Source organism: Oryctolagus cuniculus, unplaced genomic scaffold, assembly GCF_964237555.1.
Source record: "Oryctolagus cuniculus unplaced genomic scaffold, mOryCun1.1 SCAFFOLD_139, whole genome shotgun sequence".
Lineage (NCBI taxonomy): Eukaryota > Metazoa > Chordata > Mammalia > Lagomorpha > Leporidae > Oryctolagus > Oryctolagus cuniculus.
The window spans coordinates 26,975-48,535 of record NW_027208245.1 but is presented as its reverse complement, the minus strand read 5'-3'; the positions used below and the strand labels follow the sequence as shown (position 1 = coordinate 48,535).

Genomic DNA, 21,561 nt, shown 5'->3' with positions numbered 1-21,561 from the left:
AAGCTGCAGCTCAAGTTAGCACAGAAGGAGGTGGTCCCTTAAAGTTTTAACAATCCTCCAGGGAGCCGGTGGGTGGGGGAGAGTGTGTGCTCAAAGTTTGAGAGCCACTGGCCTAAGAGACTGGAAACAACTGCAGGGAGAAACTGCATGCTATGAACAACCAGGGACGGTAACTGACAAGAGCACTCCTATCCCTCTGGGACTGATGAGTACAAACTCCATCTATGATGTGTCCTGAAAACCACCAGAACCAATACATCAGCAGTCAAGCTAAAGGCACCACTGACCACATGTGATACTTAGGATCCATCCTTCTCCCAAGCCACTCCTATCTGGCTTCTCAGCAGAAAGTATAAAGAAAGTGTGTATTGCCACCTGCCTTTCAGAATTAAAGATTTGGCTTTTTAGGTATCTAGAAAAGTCAAAAGCAATTAAATAATCACCAATAATCAGTGTGCAACTCTTTGTTACCATGTAGAACAGAGTTACTCCAGAACATTAAAAAGGTTTTTTTTTTTCTTTTTTTTTTTTTTTTTCTGTAAGATCTGAACTGCCTCCAGGGTCAACAATATCTTCTTTTGTAACTTCTGCTGATTATTTGTAACTTATACTGATAAATGATGCATTTATTCTCTTCCAGGATGATATGACCAAGCCTACCCAATAGCTTCACCTCGCTACATAGTAACAACATGGTGCTTATGACCAGTTGCAACTTACTGGTAACTACCCCATTTAGAATATTACATTGTATCTGATAAGATTCAAGAGATCACACTCCTTGCATATGACCAGCTCATCATCCCATCAGAAATCGCTATAGCAGCACCAGAATTTTCATTTTCAAGATACATGAGCTTTTGTCAAACGGTGACATCTCCTCTGTAATATGAATTTTCAATGATATAAAAAATGATGGATATATTACACATTTCACAGAGAACAGAAACCTGTCAATGAATTTAAAATTTGTGACAATCTATTTGAAATTCTACACTAAAAGATCTGTACACTTTTACAAACCATATAAATGTAAAACAGATACCAATGTTTTTACCGACAAGGAATAAAATATTCCTCCCTAAGAAAGTTTGGCAGTTGCCTTAGTATTTTAATTAATGTATTTTCATTCATTTTTCATCTGTAAAAATACTTCAAACAGCCTTCAGAGTGCCAATGACCAAAACTTTACATCCATGTAATAAACTTCAAAACAAAGCCACTGATTTTCCCCACTGTTTCAATCTGTGCACATCTTCAAACACGTAAATGCAAATATCTTACTGTAAAGCGCAAGTCACTTTTTTTTTAAGTTTTTTTTTTTGAGTTTAAAAAAACTCAAAAGGCTTCCATAGCTTTGGAAACTCATGACTGGAGCATAGGGAGATTACTGATGCCATAAACAAGAGTGTCAATTGGTTAAGTCAACAACAGGAGTCACTGTGCACTTACTCCTCATGTAGGATCTTTGTCCTTAGTGTGCTGTACATTGAGATTTAATGCTATAACTAGCACTCAAACAGTATTTTTCACTTTATGTTTCTGTGTGGGAGCAAACTGTTGAAATCTTAATGTATGCTAAACTGATCTTCTGTATATAAAGAGAATTGAAAATGAATCTTGATGTGAATGGAAGGGGAGAGGGAGTGGATAAGGGGAGGGTTGCGGGTTGGAGGGACATTATGGGGGGGAAGCCATTGTAATCCATATTCTCCTTTGGAAATTTATATTCATTAAATAAAAGTTAAAAAAAAGAAACTCAATAATAAAACACCATTTCTATTCTAAAGGTCAAATCAAGTGATTTCAATTTCTTCAGTTAAACCTGGCTTCTCTGGCAATCCAGATCCCATTTTACAAAATGACTTAACAGACGCCTTGCTTCCAGACTAAGATATTAAGCAAGAAGCACAAATAAAAATGAAAACTGTACAACTAATGCTGGAGTTAAATTGAGCATAAGCAGGACGATTTGTTTTCACGCAGTAAGACCTCACGGAACCCATTTATGAACCCCTGGGGGAGGCACCATTCAGATACTATTAGATAAGCAGTTTAAAAATTTTGAGTTAGTTTCTAAACTGTGGCATGCCGGCTTTCAATTCAGACCGTCAACATGCTGGTGCGTTTGAATCCTTTCCTGTGCAGTAAGCTAAATCATCTGCACGTGACGCAGAACACAGCTAACTGGAGTTCAAGGCTGTCCCACGTCAGTCAACCTCCGAGTACCCAGTTCCTCACCGAGATGGTTTTCCAGGATACAGCTAATGAACACAGCCCAAAGTTAATTTGACTAGCGCTGCCAACAGCAGAAGAGCCTGGCTAACCTACAGACCTCATCCGAAAAGGGTGGTATGTAAGCGGCTGTTTCTCCCCCACCCCCTCTTTTAAGACCAGCGAACTGCAGCGGAAAGGGTGCTGAGGGGCAGGCGAAGGGCTCCGGCCGGCCGGGGACAGCTCCTTTCACGGAGATTCCCCCTCGCCGTGCCAGAGGTCGTCTGGAATCGGCAGATCGCCGCTTCCTATTTCAGCGATCACCACTGGAATGTTCCAAACCGAGGCCCACAGAGCGAGGGAAACAAAGCCAAGCCGCACAGCTGTGGGCACGGAAAGTTTTGCTCTACCGACCGCACACTCCCACCTAGGGGTCGGGCTCGGGGCAACCGCAGCAGCGGGAGGCCGGGGTTGCCCGGGAGGGGGGCGCCCAGCAGCTGGCGCGGCTGCATCTGACGCTGGGGGTCTGCGGGGGCGAGCCCCGCACCGCCGCCCAGACTCCGCGGGGCAAAGAGCGACACCCGTCCAGCGGCTCCAGCTCGGCGCGCTGGGTCGGACTCGGGCAGCCTCTCCAGGAGCGGGTGCCTGGGGCTCCCCTTCAAAGGCTTTCGTTCGCAGGGTGGGCTTCGAGGAGCTCACCTGCCCCTCCCCCGCCCCGGGTGGGTCTAGCGGGCACCCCGCGCGCCGCAGTCCTGGCCCGGCGGCTCGGGGGGCAGGGGACACCGCGCACCCGCGCTCGCAAAGTTCGCCGCGCTGCACCCCGAAGCGGCGCCCGACCTCCGGAGCCCGCCCCCGGGGCGGCGCCCAGGACCCCGACTGGCGCCCATCTCCCCAGAGCCCACTCCCGGCCCCGGCCCGCGCCTACCTTGAGCCAGCGCCCGCAGCAAGTGCAGCTGGAGCAGCAGCAGCGCCCACCGCCCGCGGCCCGGGCTGAACTTTGCCGCCTGCCGTCCGCCGCGCTGCCCTGCGCACTCCGCGTCCTCGCCGGCAATGCCTGGCGCCGCGCGGGGTCCCGGGCGCTCGCGGTCGAGGCAGGGGCCCGGCAAGGACCCAGCGCACTCAGGGAGCGGCGGGCCGCCGGCGGTCACCGAGGGCCGGGCACCGCGGACCATACCGAGGAGCTGCCATCCGGAGCGCCACGCCGCACCGGACGGCTGGGACGGCCCCGGGTGGACGCGGTACCCGGCGCTGAGGGGCGGCGTCCCGGATGCCCGCGTGAGGTGCGCGGCAGGGGTCGAGCGAGGCGGAGGAGAAGTCGTCAGCGGGGGCAGTTCTCGTCGCGACGCCCGGAGCCCTTCCGGGCTCCCGCCGCGCTGTCAACCGGCGCTGAGGAGAAAGTGCGCCCGCCCGCGCGCCGGCTCTCGCCCTCCGCCGCGGCCGCCGCTCCCCATTCACAGCCCGGCCGCACGCGCCGCCCCCGCTGATTGGCCGAGGGAGGCGGCTGCGCTCCCGGGGCCCGCCCCCACGGCCCTCGCTCGTTTTCAAACTCGACGCGCCCGCCCGCCTGCAATTTCGCGCCGGCAGCGGCGCTGGACTCGGGCAACTTCCCGCGCCGGCAGCGCCGCTCCAAGTGCCCTGGGAGCCGCCCTGCTCCCCGCCCGGGGCTCTGCGCTTGGGGCGCAGTGGAAGGGGGCGTGGGGGTTCCGCGCCAAGTTGCCATAATTGCGAACGAGAAACGGGCGCCATCGGTTTCCTAAACGCTAGGGACAAAAGGCACCATTTGGTTCAAAGCCGCCGCCTGCTCAGAGGAGTGGACATGGCTTCGTAGAGGCGTCCAAGGTCATGTTTGTCCTGGGGGCCGGCAGCACAGGCCGCCTCCGCCGCTCCCGGGTCTGGAGTAAGGGTCTGTCAAGGGAGGGGTTTCTCCCGGCCGCCCGGGGAGTATGTGGTAAGCATTAGCTGAGTTTATGGGATGAAGTAAGCGCTCCGGAGCTTAGAGGCCCGCGCGTGGCGGGAGGAGGGCTGGAAGGTGACACCCAGCCTGCTGCTGCTGGGAGTCAGCCAGGAGGAGCCCAGGGGCACGTGATGGTGATCGGGTGAGATCACCCAGTGGGGAAGGGCCAGGGGCCCGGGTGTGCGCCCCGAGAGACAGCCGCGTCTGCTGGGGTCCGCATCTGGACCCCAGGCGGGAGAGTGGGGAGCAGCAGGCCAAGGAGTCGGAGCCTGCAGAGCACCTGTGAGTGCTGGCCAGCATGGGGCAACCGAGACCCGGGGCAGCTGCCATGTGGAGGAGGCAGCCGCTAGAAGGGACACACACACACACCAAAAAAGGCAGGCAGAGATGGATGCTCTGTTCTCTGACAACATCGTGGAGCTTCGAAATGGGCTGTCTTCCCGCCTTGCTGTCCTCAGATGAGACAGGGGCACGGGTGGGCTGTCGTTTGTTTGTCGGTATTGCAGGCAGCCCTGAGCTGCTGCAAACTTGCTAGGTTGGCTGAGAGCCTAGGGAGGCTCTCAGTGGGCTCTCTGGGCCAGCCCTGGGCAGTGGCGCCTTCTCACTGCCTGTATGTGAGAAGTGCTGGCAGGAGAAACCTCAGCCTTAACCAAGTGACATGACCTGCGCAAAGTCAGCAGGTCCCCTTCCCCCACTGCCCAGTCTCCATTGCTCTGAGCACCTCTGCTTTGCTGTGAGACTGAGGTTTGGGCTACACCCCTGGAGCAGATCGGGCTTTGAGGTCTTCCTACTTGTGACCTTCGGACAGTTGTTGACTCCATTGCTGCCCAGAGTGAAGGACACTCCCCATCTCCCGGGGTTGTTGCAGGAAAGTGAGCTAACACACTCCATAAATGCTGCTTTTCCATCCCCTCCCTCGTGCCGGTGTGGCCTTGCTAGAGCCACTGGTTGTGTTTGGTCAGCAGCCCTATGTCCTTGAGTGTGCTTTCGAATCAGAGCTGGAGCCCATATCCCCAGCCGTACAGTGCCTGCATGAGCAGAGCTCGGGCTACTTCTTGGCTTCAGGACCCTGCAGAATTGCCCGGAGCCTTGTTTGCTGTGATGTATTCTGCAGTTCGCCGAAAGCTTTGTGGAAACTTGCTTGGAGATTGGAAAGCCCAGGCGGTGCAGGGGCGGTTGTAAGAGATGGATGACGTCACTGCTCCTAGAGAAAGTCCAGAGACCCCTCTGGGAAATTCTAATTCGAAATCTTCCTGCGGAGGCAAGGCTCTATTATCATCTCCGTTCTGCAGTTGAAGAAGTTGAGCCGAGAAAGTTTAATAGATGCAAAACAACTGTGTTAGAGCCAGGACCAGAATCCACCTCTCCTGAGCCCCGTCCTCAGACTGTGTTGCTGCTTCCAGATTCATTAGGTCATTATAGGGGGAGGGGCAGCTTACATGACAGCTGTTCCTTCTTTTAAAAAAAAAGAGACTACTTCTGTCCAAAAGGCCAATTAATCTCTAACTCAATTTTTTTTAAAAAAAGATTTATTGGAAATGCAGAAGGACAGAGAGAGAGAGAGCAAGCACCTGCATCCATTGGGTCACTCTCCCAGTGGCTGCAATAGCCAGGGCTGGGCCAGGCTAAAGCCAAGAGCCAGGAACTCCATCCTGGCAGCAGGGACCCAAGAACCTGGTTCCTTTTCTGTGGCTGTCTCTGCATCCCCAGGGAGCTGGACTGTGGGCAGCCACAGGCAGTCGCCCCTTTTGTTTACACTTAAACATATGAATGGAGACATCCTGGCTCAGACAATTAGGCTAAGGAGATTTCAGGGAGAGGCAGGAAGAATGGCAGGAAGAGCCTTGTCAGGAACTCTTTGTAACCCCAAAAGTCTTTTGGATATGTAAATCTTTTGTGTGCCTTCTTGTATTCAACTGGTCACCTTTAAATACTACTGGATTTGTTGAATAAAGGAGCCTTGATTGGGATTTGTCTTGGCTCCATTCTTTGCATCCTTGTCCCCTCATTCCCACTCTCAGCCAGCACACTGGACTGGAAGCAGAGCAGCAGGGAATCAAACCAGCAGTCAGATAGGGGAGGCGAACATCAAAAGTGGCAGCTTAACTCTCTGCACCACCATATTGGCCCCTCAACTTAATTCTACCCAGCCCAACAAGAAGACCCAAGAAGAGGACGTGTTATGCTTGCACGTTGGCCTTGGAAAGTCTTTAGTGGGATGTTCTGCAAGGCTAGGAGGCACAGGGATGTCACTCCAGGAAGGTGGATATATTTTTCTTTTCGAAAGAAAAAAAAAAAAAAAGACCTGTGGCTGTCCACAGCAAGCAGTTAGGATTCTCTCTGCTTTAAAAAGAGAAAGGAGAGATGTGGGGAGCAACTCGGACTAGACTAAGTTACTGGAATTAAGACTTATTCTATGCATCTGCTCTCCCACAATATGGCGCGGAGAAGGGAGAAACAGCTTCTACACAGCTGCCTCCAGTTCAACCAATAAACAGCAGGACCTGCTCCTGATTGGAGGAGGGCAGCGTACTCGGCGTGTGGGTAGCAGAGTTGGGATTGGTGGAAGAGGACTATAAAGGAGGAGAGAGACAACATGCACCAGGAACATCTAAGGGGAACATCTATCTGAAGGAACACCTGTGCAGCCCCCGAGAGCCGGCCGGCTGTGTGCCACTCCCCTGCAGAAGTGGGGAAAGTGGCTAGGGGGAACCGCCCTTCCACGGAGGTAGAAGGGTTGGTAGCCAACCCGGGAAGAACCAGCAGCAAACCCGGGGAGGGCCGAGCAGACAAAAGAACAGCGCAGGGTCCTGTGTCGTTCCTCCATGAAGAGGGGGAGCGACAGAGAGAGTTTTCAAAACATATGATAATTTCAGGGGAATCAGAGTGGTCCCTGAGCTCATGGGTGCTGGCCTGACAATCAGCCTCACCTGGGAGCCCGTGAGAAAGGCAGCCTGGACCTCCCACATCATCACCTGCGTTTAGCAAGTCTCCAGCTGATTCTTCTGTAAGTCCAGTCTCCTAGGAATGTAATGTGATGACTGGAACCCTCGCTTGTGTTCTCTTCCTCTCTGCACTCATTTCTCTTTCACTTCCTTCTGTGTTCTCTTCTCCCTCTTATGGACCAGGAGATAAAAAGGAAACTTCCAAAAATGATAGGATTTTAATGTTATTTTTCAATTTTATAAGGAAAGCTCGCAACTTCCTAGAACATCAACAGTTCAACTGTGTATATATTACAGTTCAGAGGCATCTTTGTGTCCGTGTGGAAGAAACAACTAGAGAAAGCAGTAATATTTTGCCATATAGGTAGCTTTTATACATCAATGGGAAAAACACAGCAAGGCCCATGGAATGAGAAACAGAGTACAGGAACAGGCACATCTCAGAGAAATACAAAGGAAAATAAACATTTGAAGAGACACAAATGGATCCCAAACATGAAAAGACCCAAGCAATAGGGCCAATAAAAAATGTGAACAGACAATGGCCAGAGCTGCAGAGGGTTTCTGGAGATGCACTCATGTATTCTTGGTGAATATATAAATTAAACAGCCATGCTCGAGTTGCTAAATTTTAAATAGGAATTGTCTTTGATTCTCACAAAGGCATAAAGACAGTACAGTACATAGAGCAGATTTAATGAGTATTAAAAGAATAGTTAGAAACATTGATAAATACTTGCTCTATGGAGGTATTTTATTATAAAATCAACAAGTTAAACAGGTAAGTATTGTCTTATAAAAGAGCATGTCTATAATGTGGAATAATCCTTTTTTTTTTCTTAGAGCATAGATGTCAAATTCAAAACAGGATTTCCTTCAGGGGACATAGAATTACATGCTTTTTTTTTTTTTTTTGCTTTTTAAATTTCCAAGTTTGTTTTTTACAATGAAGATAAACTAATAAAGCTTATTTTTAAAAAGAAGATGTTGAGCAGAAAGAAGTCCTTTCTTACCTATACCTCATTAAGAAACATCCCCAATGGGTTCTCAGTGCTTTTGAGAAAAATAATCCCCAACCCTCAGAGGCCAAGTTACAACAAGAACTTGTCCACCAGGGATGCTGTGCCCTTCCGTGTGCAAATCATGCCCCACCACTGCACATCCAGGGCATGCCTGAGAGCGGTCCCTGGGGCCTGTTCCCTGAGAACTCTCCCGACTGGAGGCCTCAGCCCTTCACTCAGATCCCTGCCAACTGCTAAGCCCAGCCTCAGCCTCACCTTTGTTCCATTGCCTGGCAATCCATCAATGAGCCTCCAGGTGCTGCCTTTGAGCCCTAATGGGGCATGTGCTCTGGTTACCTTAGAGCCCAACTAGTTTCCTGAAAACATTTTCAGAAGCTAAAATCTCATAAAATACCGTTAAGGAAGCTATGGAGAAGAAAGGTACAGAACTTTAGCGAACCTCCAGTTTTCTTTGAAAGTATCCCTCACCCTCAGGCGCCTTGACGTTGCAGGAAGCCGGGGTTCCTAACCCCTGACAAGCAGCCTCAGCTGCCTCCCCTAGGCGGCATGAATCAGGAAGTCAGGTGGGAGCCCAGCCTGCGGTTTCACAAGGCCCCCAGGTGATTCTGTGGCAAGTTCAAAAGCCATTGGCAGGTAGTCATCCCTCCCATCCCTGCTTTTCAGCCAGTGTTTACCCGAACACTCAATTAGCGCCAGCCCCAGTGCTAGGCAATAGAGAAACAGCAATTGTGTGATAAGCAAAGGCTCCAAAGGGAATACTACATAAGGGAGGTAGTATTCCAGAAGTAACATCTAAACAGAGACCCGTGGATACACAAGGGTGGAGAGAGGCTGTTCCAGGCAGAGGGAACAGCACGTGCAAAGCCAAGTTTGAAACTCAGCTTGAGAACAGTGGAGAACCAAGAGGGTTTTCAATACAGGGATTGTGCAATGAAAAATGCTTTTAGACATAATCATTCAGGCTATGCCGTGGATCGAGATGGGGCAAGACTGGAAGCCAGGAGACCTGCTAGGAGACCATGGGAGCAATTTTAACAGGAAATAACAGTGGCTGGGATGGGGGAGAGGCGACAGGCTAAGGAGCTGTGAGCTAAGGGGGCATCCGGGATGGCAGCCTGTTTTCTGGCTTGGGAGGTTGGGGGAATGTCCATCTGGTTTCCAAAGAGAGGGAACATAGGTGGAGACGCAGAGTTGGTGGGAGGTTCGGATTTGAACTTCTTAACTGTGACGCATCGCTGGGGCATCACTTGCAGATAAGACGTGGATGCCAAATGGCAGAAGCAGAGGAAATGACTTCAAGGCATCTGACCCAGTGTCAAGACATCAGGGCTAAGTGACCTCTAGATTCTGCAATGAAGATATCCTCACAGGCCCTGTGACAGCCTTGGTAGAGAAATTGGTGGCAAGGAGAGAGGATGTTTCCAAGCAGTTGAGCATGAAGGTGCTACAGAAAACGATAAAGTGGTGACAGAACTGAGAGGAGGTTGTTTCCTGCTGACAGGAATCAGGGGGTGAGTAACAGCTCAGGAGGCCGGCCTCTGGGCATGTCTCCTGCATTTGTGCATGGGCTTTAGCCTTGGTCAGGGAGGACAGCATGCAGCTCAGGGGTGGCCAGGGAAGGAGGGAGGGAGAGAGGAGACCTCAACTGAGGGGAGATTTGGCAGCCTTTAGGGCAGAGAAAATGCAGATGGCTTGAGATGTTTGGAGAAAGAGAGACTTTAACAAGGGATTCAGCAGACATCTCTCCACCTGACTTTCACATAAGCCTTTAATCTCCACAACAATCCCCATGTGGTAAAGCACATGTTTTTCCATTTGACTGAGGCTAGGCTCAGATGATTTAAATGATTTGCCCAGGCTGCCTGGCCAGTGAGCGGCGGGACTGGGGTTTGAACCTGCATCTCCTGATGCAAAGCGTTGCTTCTGCTTTAGGGGTAAATGAGACAAAGATTGTCCATCCTGCATCACGAAAACTTACTAGAGGGGATCTTAAAGAACATCTTGTTTTAAAGAGGAAGTTGATGTAAAATAAAACAAAACTGCCTTCAATTCCTTTGGGAACAGACCGTGGACATAGGGATGCCCACGGCTAGAGAGGAGGGCTGGGGTTGACCTCAGCACACTGTTCCTGCTATTGTTATGGGTGAAAAGGTAACAGAGAAAGATGATCTCGGTCCTTTGTCTCACAGGAAAGAATTGTCTCACGTGGAAGAGCCATCAGAAGTGTGGGGTGGGCAACTTGTTTCTACAGTAACCTGGGGGCTCAGAAGAGTGGAATCACCACTCCCTTGCTATTCTCATGATAGGATTGGAAGCTCCCAAGGAGTGGGCAGACACCTTGGTTTTTGGTAAAGGCAGCTTTTGGGGGAAAACGTGCAGCAGGATTTAGCACCTTGATCCTGCTGAAGGTAACTTGTGAGGGAAGCAAGCATTGTGCACCCTCTTAGAGGGACTCTGCTTTCCCCATTTTCCATAGGGACCAACGTGCTTGTTAACCCATCTGACTCCGCACTGTCACCTGTGTGAGAATCTGGTGCTTCTGTGCCATCGCTCCAGGTCATTTCCTTGGCAAAGCACTCATCACTTAGACTGCACTGTGAGTCACATGCAAATGCCACCCCAATTCCCCAGTGCCCCAAAGAGCATGTAGGATGCTGTTCAGAACAAACAGTTGTTGGAAGTATAGATGAAAACGTGTGCGGTCTGGGTGATCATCCAGCTCCTTCGTTACCCAGTGGAATAACATTGAATAAACCAGAATCCCATCCAAAACGTGACATAAAACATCGTCTTACTATACTCACAGGTTCCAGGAATCAGAAATGCAACCAGAACACAGCTGCGAAAGGGTTGAAGGCTGGACTCATCTGGAACTTCTTCACTCACGTGTCAGGTAGCTGGGCTGGGATGACTTCAGACGGGGCTCAGCGGGGACTGTTGACCAGAGTTCATTTATGTGGCTTCTCCGAGTGGCTTGAGCTTCCATACAACATGATGAGGAACGAGGAATTCCCTGAGGACCTGGAGAACCACTCGGAGGAAGGGACTCCTGCAGAGCCCCGGATCCCTGCATTGGAGGCTGATGAGTCCAGATTACAAACCAAAGCCCGCCTCATACACCAGTACTTCCATTAGGTCAGGGCTACGGGCTGAACTGTGTCCCCCCAAAACTCACATGTTGAAGTCCTAAGTCTCAATATACAACTGCATTTGGAGATGGGGCCTTTATAAAGATGATCACATCCAAATAATGCCACTGGGTTGGGTCCTCACGCAATCTGTGTTCTTATCAGAAGAGATCAGAACACAGATGACCCAGAGAGATGACCATGTAAGGACACAGGGAGAAGACGCCATCCCCAAGCCCAGGAAAGAGGCATCAGTGGAGACCAGCCCTGCTCACCTTCCAGATTGCTGAGAAAGTCCACGGTTGATGTTTATGTCACCCAGTCTGTGGTGTTTAGTCATGGCAGGCCTAGCAGACTGGCAGCGGGGAGCCCACTCATCACACAGGCACAATCCCAGCTACTGCCAGGGTGAAGGGTGCAGCACCTGCCATTCTGGCTGAGTGACATCCCCGTGCCTCTGGCTTTCCAGGGTTGTGTGGCTGTTTACTTTCTAGCAATTAACCACCCATTTTCTGTCTAATAGTTCATGTTCCACTCACCTCTGGGGCTTAGGATCCTTGGAGAGAAATTTAGGGTTTTTCTACTTTTTCTCTTCTGTGTCATATTCAGTTAGGAAGTGATGCTGACAGCTGATCCATGCCATTGGTTTTGGAAATTTCTGATTGAAGTAGGATGGCAGGACCACATCGGGACTGTGGGGTGGGATTTGTAGATCGATCGATCGATCTATCTACACATACTTATGTATACATATGTATACATATGTACTTTTCATATGAATGAAAAGTCTCAAGAAAGTACACTTCAAATTATATTTCAGTGGTAAGAGTATATCCTTAAAATAACTGAAAAATAACTGAAAATGTGAAAGTTCTGAGTATAGGAACAGTTGTCTCTGAGTGGCAATAATGGGAAAATACTAGAAGCAAGCTAAATATGTAAGATTAGGAATGATTACGCTTCACAGTTTATGTGTATCACGGAATGCTACACTATCATTAAATTTGTGTTTTTAAAGGATTCTTAGTTGCATGGGAAAATGGACAAGAGAGTGTTAAAGTAGGGGAACGTGTTTATGCCCCTTTGTCTTACAAAACATGGAGTATGTGGGCATACATTGGAAGGAGGGATGGGTCAAAGGAGAGATGAAAACAATTATGTGTCTCTCAAGACTCTTTTTTAAGGAGCAAAGAAATAAAAAGTGACTAAAAGGAAACACTTCCTAATATTAATGGTAGTTGTTGCTGTACAGAATTGTAGGTGAATTTTTTCTTTAAAATTTTTCTGCACTTCTAAGAATTCAAAGATGAATGCATTTCACATTATCAAAAATAAAAAGTAAACTATAAAAAGTAACATCTTAACGTGTGGGTGGAACTAGCAGTTGTCTTCCCCCAGGTGTGGGTGACACACCTTGCCCGTCTCCTGCTGAGTGACATTTGGGATTTTCAGGAATGCCGGCCTCTCCCTAGCCTTCCTTCCCTTTCTCTTTCTTCTACTACTTCTCCTCCAAGATGACATTGCAGCTGAGGCAGCCCCTGGCCCAGCTGGCTTTGTATGCTGCTGACAGTGGCACCAAAGAACATTTGGTGGGAGAAGGCATCACAAACTTTAGGAGCTATTAGGGGCTTCCAGAACCTTCTAGTTCAACATAGCTGTTGATCCCGCTGTCAGCTAGAAAAGTAAGGCACGGACAGCACAACACATGCCAGTTTGCCGTAATAAGCCATTATGGGTCTTTCAACCATGAAGTTGTCTGATTCATTTCTGAAGCAATTTGTATTTTCAGGCCTGTGCCATTTCCATAAATCTGCCCACTGCATGAAGCACAGGATGGGGGGATAGGGTTTAGCAGCAGCACATGTGAGCAGAGCCTGCGGGCGGCTCCCTGGCTGCCTGTGAGCTCTGTGGGGTTAGCAATGGGTGATGGAGAGCCCTGGCTAATATCAGGCAATGCTGTGTGCAGACGTGGGCTTTGCTGGCCAGTGCTGGGCAGGTGTTCAGTTGCTGGAGCAATGCGTTCAGTTTGTTATGAAGCAGCTGAAGAGGCATTGACCACAAGCTCAAGCAAGTCTCAAGTGGAATGGATGGCAGAACAAAGGGTATGGTGACTGAAACAGGGAAGACCGGAAGTCACTCTGGGGGCCTTTGTAAAATACCCGGCTGTGTGGCTGTTACCAGGCTTCACTGCAGCACCACACCAGGGCCCTATCCAGCAGCCATTTGCAATTCAGTGTCAGGGAGAACTTTCTAGCAATTGAAGGATTCTCTGATAAGCAGCTCTGAAAGGCAGTGAAACTGGTGCCATGGCTTAGGCCGGTGCCGAGGCTCAATAGGCTAATCCTCCACCTGTGGTGCCGGCACACCGGGTTCTAGTCCCGGTTGGGGCACCGGATTATGTCCCGGTTGCTGCTCTTCCAGTCCAGCTCTCTGCTGTGGCCAGGGAGGGCAGTGGAGGATGGCCCAAGTGCTTGGGCCCTACACCCACATGGGAGACCAGGAGAAGCACCTGGCTCCTGGCTTCGGATCAGCACAGCATGCTGGCCACAGCGGCCATTGCAGGGTGAACCAACAGAAGGAAGACCTTTCTATCTGTTTCTCTTTCTCTCACTGTCCACTCTGCCTGTCAAAAAAAAAAAAAAAAAAGGCAGTGAGTTCCCTAGCAGGGGGCAAACAGAGACCAAACATCCAGTTCTCAGGACTGTGGTGGAGGGGAGAAAGCAGAGGGCTGGAGGCAGAAGACTGAACTCAGCACATTAGGATCCCTCTTTTCTGTTCTGTCTAGCTCTGAGATTTTTTAATTTTACTTATCAGTACTGTGTCTTATCCATGAAAAAGACTTGTACACAAATGTCCACAGTAGTTTTATTCATAATAGACCCAAACTTGAAACAACTGGAATAGTAGATAATAATAGATAAATGAATAAACAAATTGTACCATGGTCCAAAATGAGGTAATATACAGTAATGAAATAGATGTAGCTACTGATATGTACAGCACCAGGAATGAACCTCAAAAACCAAACAAACAAAAAAGCCAGATATGAAAATTGGGTACCAGTGCTGGAGGAGCAAGTTAATCCGTAGTGATGAAAAGCAGACCACTGCGTAGCAGCTGTTGGCCTGTGGTTGGGATGCCTGAATCCCAGATTGGAGTGACTGCTGGATTCTGGGTTCTAACTCCTGACTCCAGCTTGCTACTAATGGAGACTTTGGCAGCAGTGGTGGCTCAAGTAATTGGGCTCCTGCCTCTCCCTTGAGAGGCCTGGATTGCACTCCCAGTTCCTGGCTTTGGCTTGGCCCAGTCTGTCCATGTGGGCACTTCAACAGCGAAAAACAGATAGGAACTCTCTCTATATTTATCTATTGTCTGTGTGTGTGTGTGCATCTGTGTGTGTGTATGTGTGCTTCACAAAAAAAAATTCGTTTAAATGCAAGTCAGTGGCTCCTCAAGGAATTGGGTCAGAGTGATTAACTTTAGAGGGGCATGAAGGAACTTTCATGGGTTGATGGACATGGTCTACATCTTAATAATGATGTTGGCTACACGGATGTATACATTTGTCAAGGCTCATGGAACTGTACTCCCCACAGGTGTATTTAACAGTATGTAAATCTTACCCAAACAGCTGATTTTTAAGAATATCATGCTTCATACTCAGAAAGATTCAAGGAGGCTTCCATTCGCTTGAAAGGATTTTTTAAACACCATTGGCACCTTCGTCTTTCCAGTGTTCTGATTCGGTGAGCCAGGTCCTGTTCACCTCTCCACTTTCAAGGATTTCCATGTGCTCCTTTGCCTGTTTCACTGGTCCTCATTCCAGACTGAGGAGCCCAGCTTTCTGGCCATGGTGCCTCCCTCCCCTGGCTGACTTGGCATCTTTCCATCTCCCTGTGTCTGTCTTGAAACACACAGACTTGATCCAATCATGCATCCCATTAATCGTGAGTGCCCGCATGAAAGACACCTCTTGCAAATATTAAAGCATTCCACAGAGATCTGAGCAGGGAGCTCAGGGCAGTGAGGGGTGAGTGTGGTTGGGGAAGATAGAGAAGAAGGGGTGCTGGGGGCTCACAAGGTGGTGGGGAAGACACAATTGAAAGCCCAAAGTTGTGAAGTGGGATGGGGGAAGTTAAGACGCACCCTCAGGACAGGAGATAGGGAGAGAATGGCAGCCATTTCCCAACTTCAAAAAGCAGTGGGAAAATGAACTCCATCCCTTAATGACCAATGCCCATTTCCGGAAGGGTCCGGCATCCACTGTTAACCTGGCTGAGGTGGTCCAGTGGGAGTGCCCGTGCCTCTTCTGACCTTCCCTTGGGTCATGCTGACGTCTCCAGCCCATTTTTCTTTGTATGTATGTATGTCCAGAGTTTCCCCAGTGAAGCTCGTTGGCTGCTTCCCCACCACATGCTCAGCCCTGATGACCTCCACCATCTGTCTCCACTGCCCTGGCGTCCCACCAGCCAGGAAGGTGCAAGGTCACGTGTTCAGTTGCAGACTCTGCTGGATATACTTTCTTCTGGATCATTTGCAAAATTCTTATGAGGGACCATTTCTGGGGTTCCTGGCCGGGGTCCCCAAGCCGAGGCCGCTCCTTCCAGAGCTGCCCCTTTCTTCCTGTTCTCCCTGCATCTGTGGCATTTTCTCATCCACTTCATCAGCCCATGATGTCTGCCCCACACCATGCCAACTAAAGCTTTAAAAATGGGTCCGGGTGCAAGAATTTGGCAGGGCTCTTTGAACATCTAAAATATGATTTCTGTATGTTTCCTCTGGACCATGGTTTACTCCCTAAAAGACCTGTCATCCACCCTTACCAAAATAATGATGCCTTTCTCCCAGAATCCTTCACATCCCTGGGTGCCGCATGGCCTCTGTGTGTATTTGTCCGTCACCACCTCGCCAAGGGCAGAAGCAACCTTCACTTGGCTGTTCCCAGGGTTCCTGCTGGAAGACCTCCCCTTAACCATCCTCTGGTGCAGGGGGCCCACAGTTACCAATGCCCTTTGTCCTCACCATGGATCTCTGCAGGCGCTGAATATCTGCAGCATGACAAGGACCACATAGGTCCAGCCAAGTTGCTCACAAACTCCCTTTTGATTGAGGGTATTTTGATCAACAAACCCTTTCTTGCAAATTAATTCCACAAGTATTTATTTATTTTAAAATTGGAGAGACACGCAGAGAGAAATTGATTCCACCTGCTGGTTTACTTGCCCAATGACTGCAACGGTCAAATCTGGGCCAGGCTGAAGCCAGGAGCCCAGGACTCCTTCAGAGTCTTCCATGTGGGTGGCAAGGACTCAAGCACTTGGGCCATCACCCACTGCCTTCCCAGGCACATTAGCAGGGAGCCAGATCATAAGCAGAGCTGCTGGCACTCTGAAAGGGGGATAGGGAAGACAGATGTTGTAAGTGGAAGGCAGCTTAACCCACTGTGCCCCAGTGCCAGCCCCCACAAATATTTATTATAATACCTACTCTTACCAGGCTTTTTCAGCTCCTTAGACTCTATCAATGAAGCAAACAAAGCTCCCAGGCTGGGGAGAGACAAAGAAGTACACCTAATAAATACATGACAGTCAAGGGAGGTATGGGTGATGGGGGAAAACGCTTGAACAAGGCAGGCAGGTTATCTGCACTGGGTGAGGCATGGGGTTGAGCCACAGGGCAGATCAGTGGCAGGTGGGGTTGTTCCAGGCAGAGGAAATAGCACTGAAAATTGAGCCTTTTCTAGAAGGTTCCAGGAGCAGCAGGAGGTGGTAGGAGAGAGCAAGCAAGAGGTTGAAGACCACAAGTCCCCGGGAGGAATGCTTTCCAGGCCACAATAAGGACTTTGGCCTCAGCAGAACATGGTGGTGATTTGAGTGAGAGAGTGCCAGGAGCCAAATGATGCATTAAATCATCCACTGTGTCTACCAGATGACAGGGAAGCCCACTGTTTGAAGGGAAGAGGAAGGGGGTACCATCAGTGTTGTGATCCAGACTCCTGATGGTCTACAGAGCCCGGTCTTGCACAAAACCTGCCAATGTCAAATAATCAAAAACACAGGATGGAAAGACGTGTGGTTCTCCTTAGTATCACACGGGGAGCTTTAGAAGCAGGGACCCTCGGCCAGTTGAGTCAGCAGTTGGGAGTCTGATATTTAGTACCGAGAGTCGTGCCTCACACCAGCTCCACAGACAAACCCAGCAGTAAGGAACTGACGAAGGGGGTCCTGGCTCAGCTACCTCCTGCTGTGGGACCATGGCCAGTCACTTCCCCACCACGATTCTTAATAAGGGGTCTTGAAAAAGTCCACGGAAAATGTGAGTCATGAAAAAAGCTATGCGTGAATTTCAAAAAAGTTTTGTACCAACACAAGCTTACCTTGTAATTCTATTTTCCCACAAATTTCAAGTCCCCTTGTTGGTTCCTCCTCTACGAATGAGGAGCTGAGGGATATGCTGTATGCTTCAAGGGTGCAGAGCTCAACACTGGCCAGAATGTTTTGTGATGGGAACAAGCTCTATATATCTTCTTGTTGCTCGTGATCTGTTGCAGATTTCTTAACCTGAGAGCTTGTCCATTTCATTCCAGATGCAGGACTCGGGACAATGTTTTCGCCTTTTTTCTTGGAGCACTTAGTTTTCTTGCCTCACCTGGTTGTGACTTGAGTACCTGGGTCAGCTTTCCCTAAGACGTGGGGAGTTGCTTACAAGCAATCTGTAAGCCTTCAGCTTTCAACCTTGGCACCAATAGGGTTCCTGGCTCGCTGGCTCCCAGGGATAATTGTTACATGAGGGCATGCAGGTTTGACCTGTAGAAGCTCAAGAAATACAGGCTGCATTGTGCCTTGAGCAAAGGAGGTCCCCTCCCAACACTTCTTTTGCATCACATTGATATGGAAGGCTCAAGACGCCAGGCAGGTCCCTATGAAATGTCAGCCATGTGATATGTCAGAGGAAATGCTTGTTCCTTCTGCACCACTGTCCAGTTAGCAAGGGGCTGTTGTTACAGCAATGGATGAGTCTTTTGCTCAGTGAACATTTATTGAGTTCCTACTATTGTGTGTATCAGAGAGAGTTTGAGTGTCAGAGGGTAAGTCCCTTTTCTCAGAGAATTGGGAGGTGAAACGAGAAGACACACAGAGAAACAATGGATTATAATACGGATGATCTTTCTGCTATCACCACTCAACCAATAAAGGTTACACTAGAAGAGTTTAAAAGGAACCATTTATTACAGTAGATTTTCTAAACGTAAAACGGGAGAAAGCCAGCTGGTGTGGGCTGAGTATGTGATGAAGATTGATGAGTCTTCTGTTACAGAGGCCAGGAAGAAAGTCTTGCAGTTTTGTTTAAGAAAACAATTGGAATAACAGAATCTCCTCCATCCAATGAGACATTAGGTGGGCAGAGAACAGACAAATCGGAAAAAGCTGGATTACCCGAATATACCCCAATGCCAGGAGCCTGGGGTAACATGTAGAAGCCTAATATAGTTGGCATCTCAGAGACCTGGTGGCCAGGTAACAGTGTGATGGGCTCCTAGGACAAGAGCTACACAAGGAGGCCAGGGTCATGGAGGGAGGAACCTGCCTGGAGAGGGATGGAGAAAATAGCAGTGGGGTACCTGGCTTTACCCCTCAACAGGGTGATCTGAGAATCCCAGGATTGGAAACTCCATCTCATGTAATAAAAACCTTTGTTGCATTCACCACCCGTGCCTCTCCCCGAGCTGCCGTGACCCACAGGGAGATGACAGAGTGCAGAGAAACATTGATAATGGCACCAGTGAAGTGATCAAATGAGTCCTGGCATTGCTGTTGATGGAAGCCATCCATTACCCACTACCTGCCCACGGCAGGACCAACAGTTCACTGAGCAGAAAGGCCCAGTGGCTGTGAAGAACAATGGCTTTTTAAATTTAATTTTCAAATTTACAGAGCAGTTGAGAGAAAGGTACCACACACACACACACGTGAGCTTCTAAGCGTTCATTGCAAAATATTCATTATCTTTTAATTCAGTTTTTCTATGAATTTCTCAAAGCCCTCTTCTACCTTTCCCCCAGTGTAAGCAGTGTAGCAGCACTGGCATCGACTCTGTGGTGAACAGTGTTGACAGCTCACCATTTTCCCTCTCCCTCTCTTGCTTCTTAATGACTCCATCACCGTTAACTACTTCACCAGGCATCCCCTAAAACTAGGGACCTTCTTCTCTTTTATGCTATACAGGGCGTTGCTGTTCACATCTGACTGATAATAGCTGTGATGTCAGTATCACACCTATTAGCATGAACATTAACCCAGTCCTCTAATATAGCCTCCCAAATGTTTTGTTTCACTTGAACCCAGCTACAACCAAGGTTTCCTTGTAGTGTTAGGTTTCCGAGCTTGTTAGACCCCTTTATTCTAGAATAGTTCCCCACCTCTTTTTGCTTGTTTGTTTTCATGACATTGTTCTTTAAGAGTCTGTGGCCAGGTACCTGCAGAATGTCCCATTCTCTGGATTGGCTGATTGGTTCAGGTTTCATACTTGTTAAGAACAAGGTGGATTCAACCTTCTCGGTGTATCGTATTGATGAGGGAGGGGACACACAGTGTCCAGTTTTCTCACCCCTGGGAGAAGGAATTTGATCACTTGGGTAAGGTGGCATAAAGGTCATGCTGGGCTGATTCTCTGGTAGATGGGCCAAGACCCTGGCCTTGATGAAGGATTGATGAGCAGACCAGGGAGCCTTGAAAGAAAAGGCACCAAAAAGCCAACAAGGTAACAATAACAAGAAGAGGTGAGTGCCCACTGTCTGCAAGGAATTTGGTTCATTATTGCATAGAGTATCTCCCTTAATCCAGACAGCTACCCTGTTCGTGGGTGCTATTCTCCATGTTTTACTGATCAGGGTCACGTGGTGAGTTGGTGGCACAGCCAGCATCCCAAGCCCAGATATTTGACTTTTTTAGCATCAGGTTACACCCCTCCTAACCACAGAACAAGTGCAGTGTCTCAGAGGAAAGCACACCCAGGGTGCAGCTCTCCTAGTTACCCTGCTGCGTTTAGAAGGATAATACAGTTCAAGGCTGGCTTTAGAAATACGTGAAGAAGGCGTGAAAAAGAGTGGATCACCACAGGAGAAAGAGGATTATCTGAAGACAACTTACTGGATGAACAGTGCCTCATTACAGAAAAACGTGCGGAACTTATTGATTTGCTTTAGTCAAGTCATTTTTAACCTGGAGCCTCAGTTTCTCATTTTCCATATGGCTTATCGAACCTCAGGGCAGATGCTAATCCAGGGTCTTATGGGACTTGAAGCTTATTCAATCTGGTGGCCTCTGTTGGGGGAGCATTATTAATACAATCAGATACAAAAGTGAATATTTATTTAGAATGAGAAAAACCCACCATAAATAGCATTTTAAAAATTGATTCATCACAAAATCCAAGCCAGGGGGAGCCGTCCATGCAAGTAAAGGATTTTTTTCTTTTGTAATATTTGTTTATTTATGTGAAAGTCTTAGTTACAGATAGAGAGAGGGAGAGACAGAGACAAAGAAAGAGAGATCTGCTGTCTGCTGGTTCACCACCCAAATGGCCACAACAGCCAGGCCAAAGTCAGAAGCTGCCTCTGGTTTTCTCACATGGGCACAGGGGCCCAAGCACTTAGAACCATCCTCTGCTGCTTTCCCATGCACATCAGCAGGGAGTGGATCAGAACTGGAGCAGCTGGGACTCGAACCAGCACCACACAGGGTACTGGCACTGCAGGCCGTGGCTTTAACCCACAGTGCCACAGCATCGGCCCCAAGTAAGGGATCTTGAGGCCTCATCTCTGTTAGCCTCTCAGGAAGCCCACCGACAGCCAAGAGTCCAGCTTGTGATCTCCCTCTCAGGTGAGGTACCCATTCCAGCAACAAAGTCTGTGCACCGGACCACCCTCCTTATCAGCCATCCCACCACCTACAAGGGGCCATGGTCTCCTACCCGGCCAGTTGCAGCTGGCCTCCTTGCTTCCCTCCTGGCCCCTTCACAAGTCTGTTCTTCACACAGGTTCCATAAAGATCTTCCTAATAAAGGAGGTAACGAGATTATGCCATTCCCTGTTCTCAGCCATCCAGCGTCTCTCTGACCTCCTCTATTCACTCCAGAAGCCACTGGCTGCACATGACTGCTGAGCACTTGAAAGATGTCTCATGCACCGAAGGAAAGCACTTTTAACTTAATTTTCATTAATTCAAATACTGATGACTAAGTTTGTTACTGGCAAACTTTTAAGTATGTTTGGAACAACCTGGTTATGTAAACCTATG

At 49.0% G+C, this 21,561-nt stretch overlaps 1 protein-coding gene and 1 long non-coding RNA gene across 3 annotated transcripts in view; one reads left to right on the top strand and one right to left on the bottom strand.

The window, feature by feature from the left end:
• LOC138848073 (protein sidekick-1-like) overlaps window positions 1–3,986 on the bottom strand; it is a 69,277-nt gene extending 65,291 nt beyond the window's left edge. The window contains exon 1 of one of the 2 annotated variants that reach the window (XM_070067699.1): window positions 3,140–3,986. In XM_070067699.1, coding sequence (XP_069923800.1) covers window positions 3,334–3,960 — 627 coding nt within the window. In that variant the 5' untranslated portion in view covers window positions 3,961–3,986 and the 3' untranslated portion in view covers window positions 3,140–3,333. The remainder of the gene's footprint in view (window positions 1–3,139) is intronic. The other variant, XM_070067700.1, reaches the window with a different exon arrangement.
• On the top strand, window positions 2,100–21,118 carry LOC138848074 (uncharacterized). Its single transcript, XR_011385928.1, has 3 exons — window positions 2,100–2,352; window positions 9,389–9,646; window positions 10,942–21,118. It is a non-coding gene; the product is annotated as an uncharacterized lncRNA (long non-coding RNA).
• Window positions 21,119–21,561: the final 443 nt, after the last annotated feature.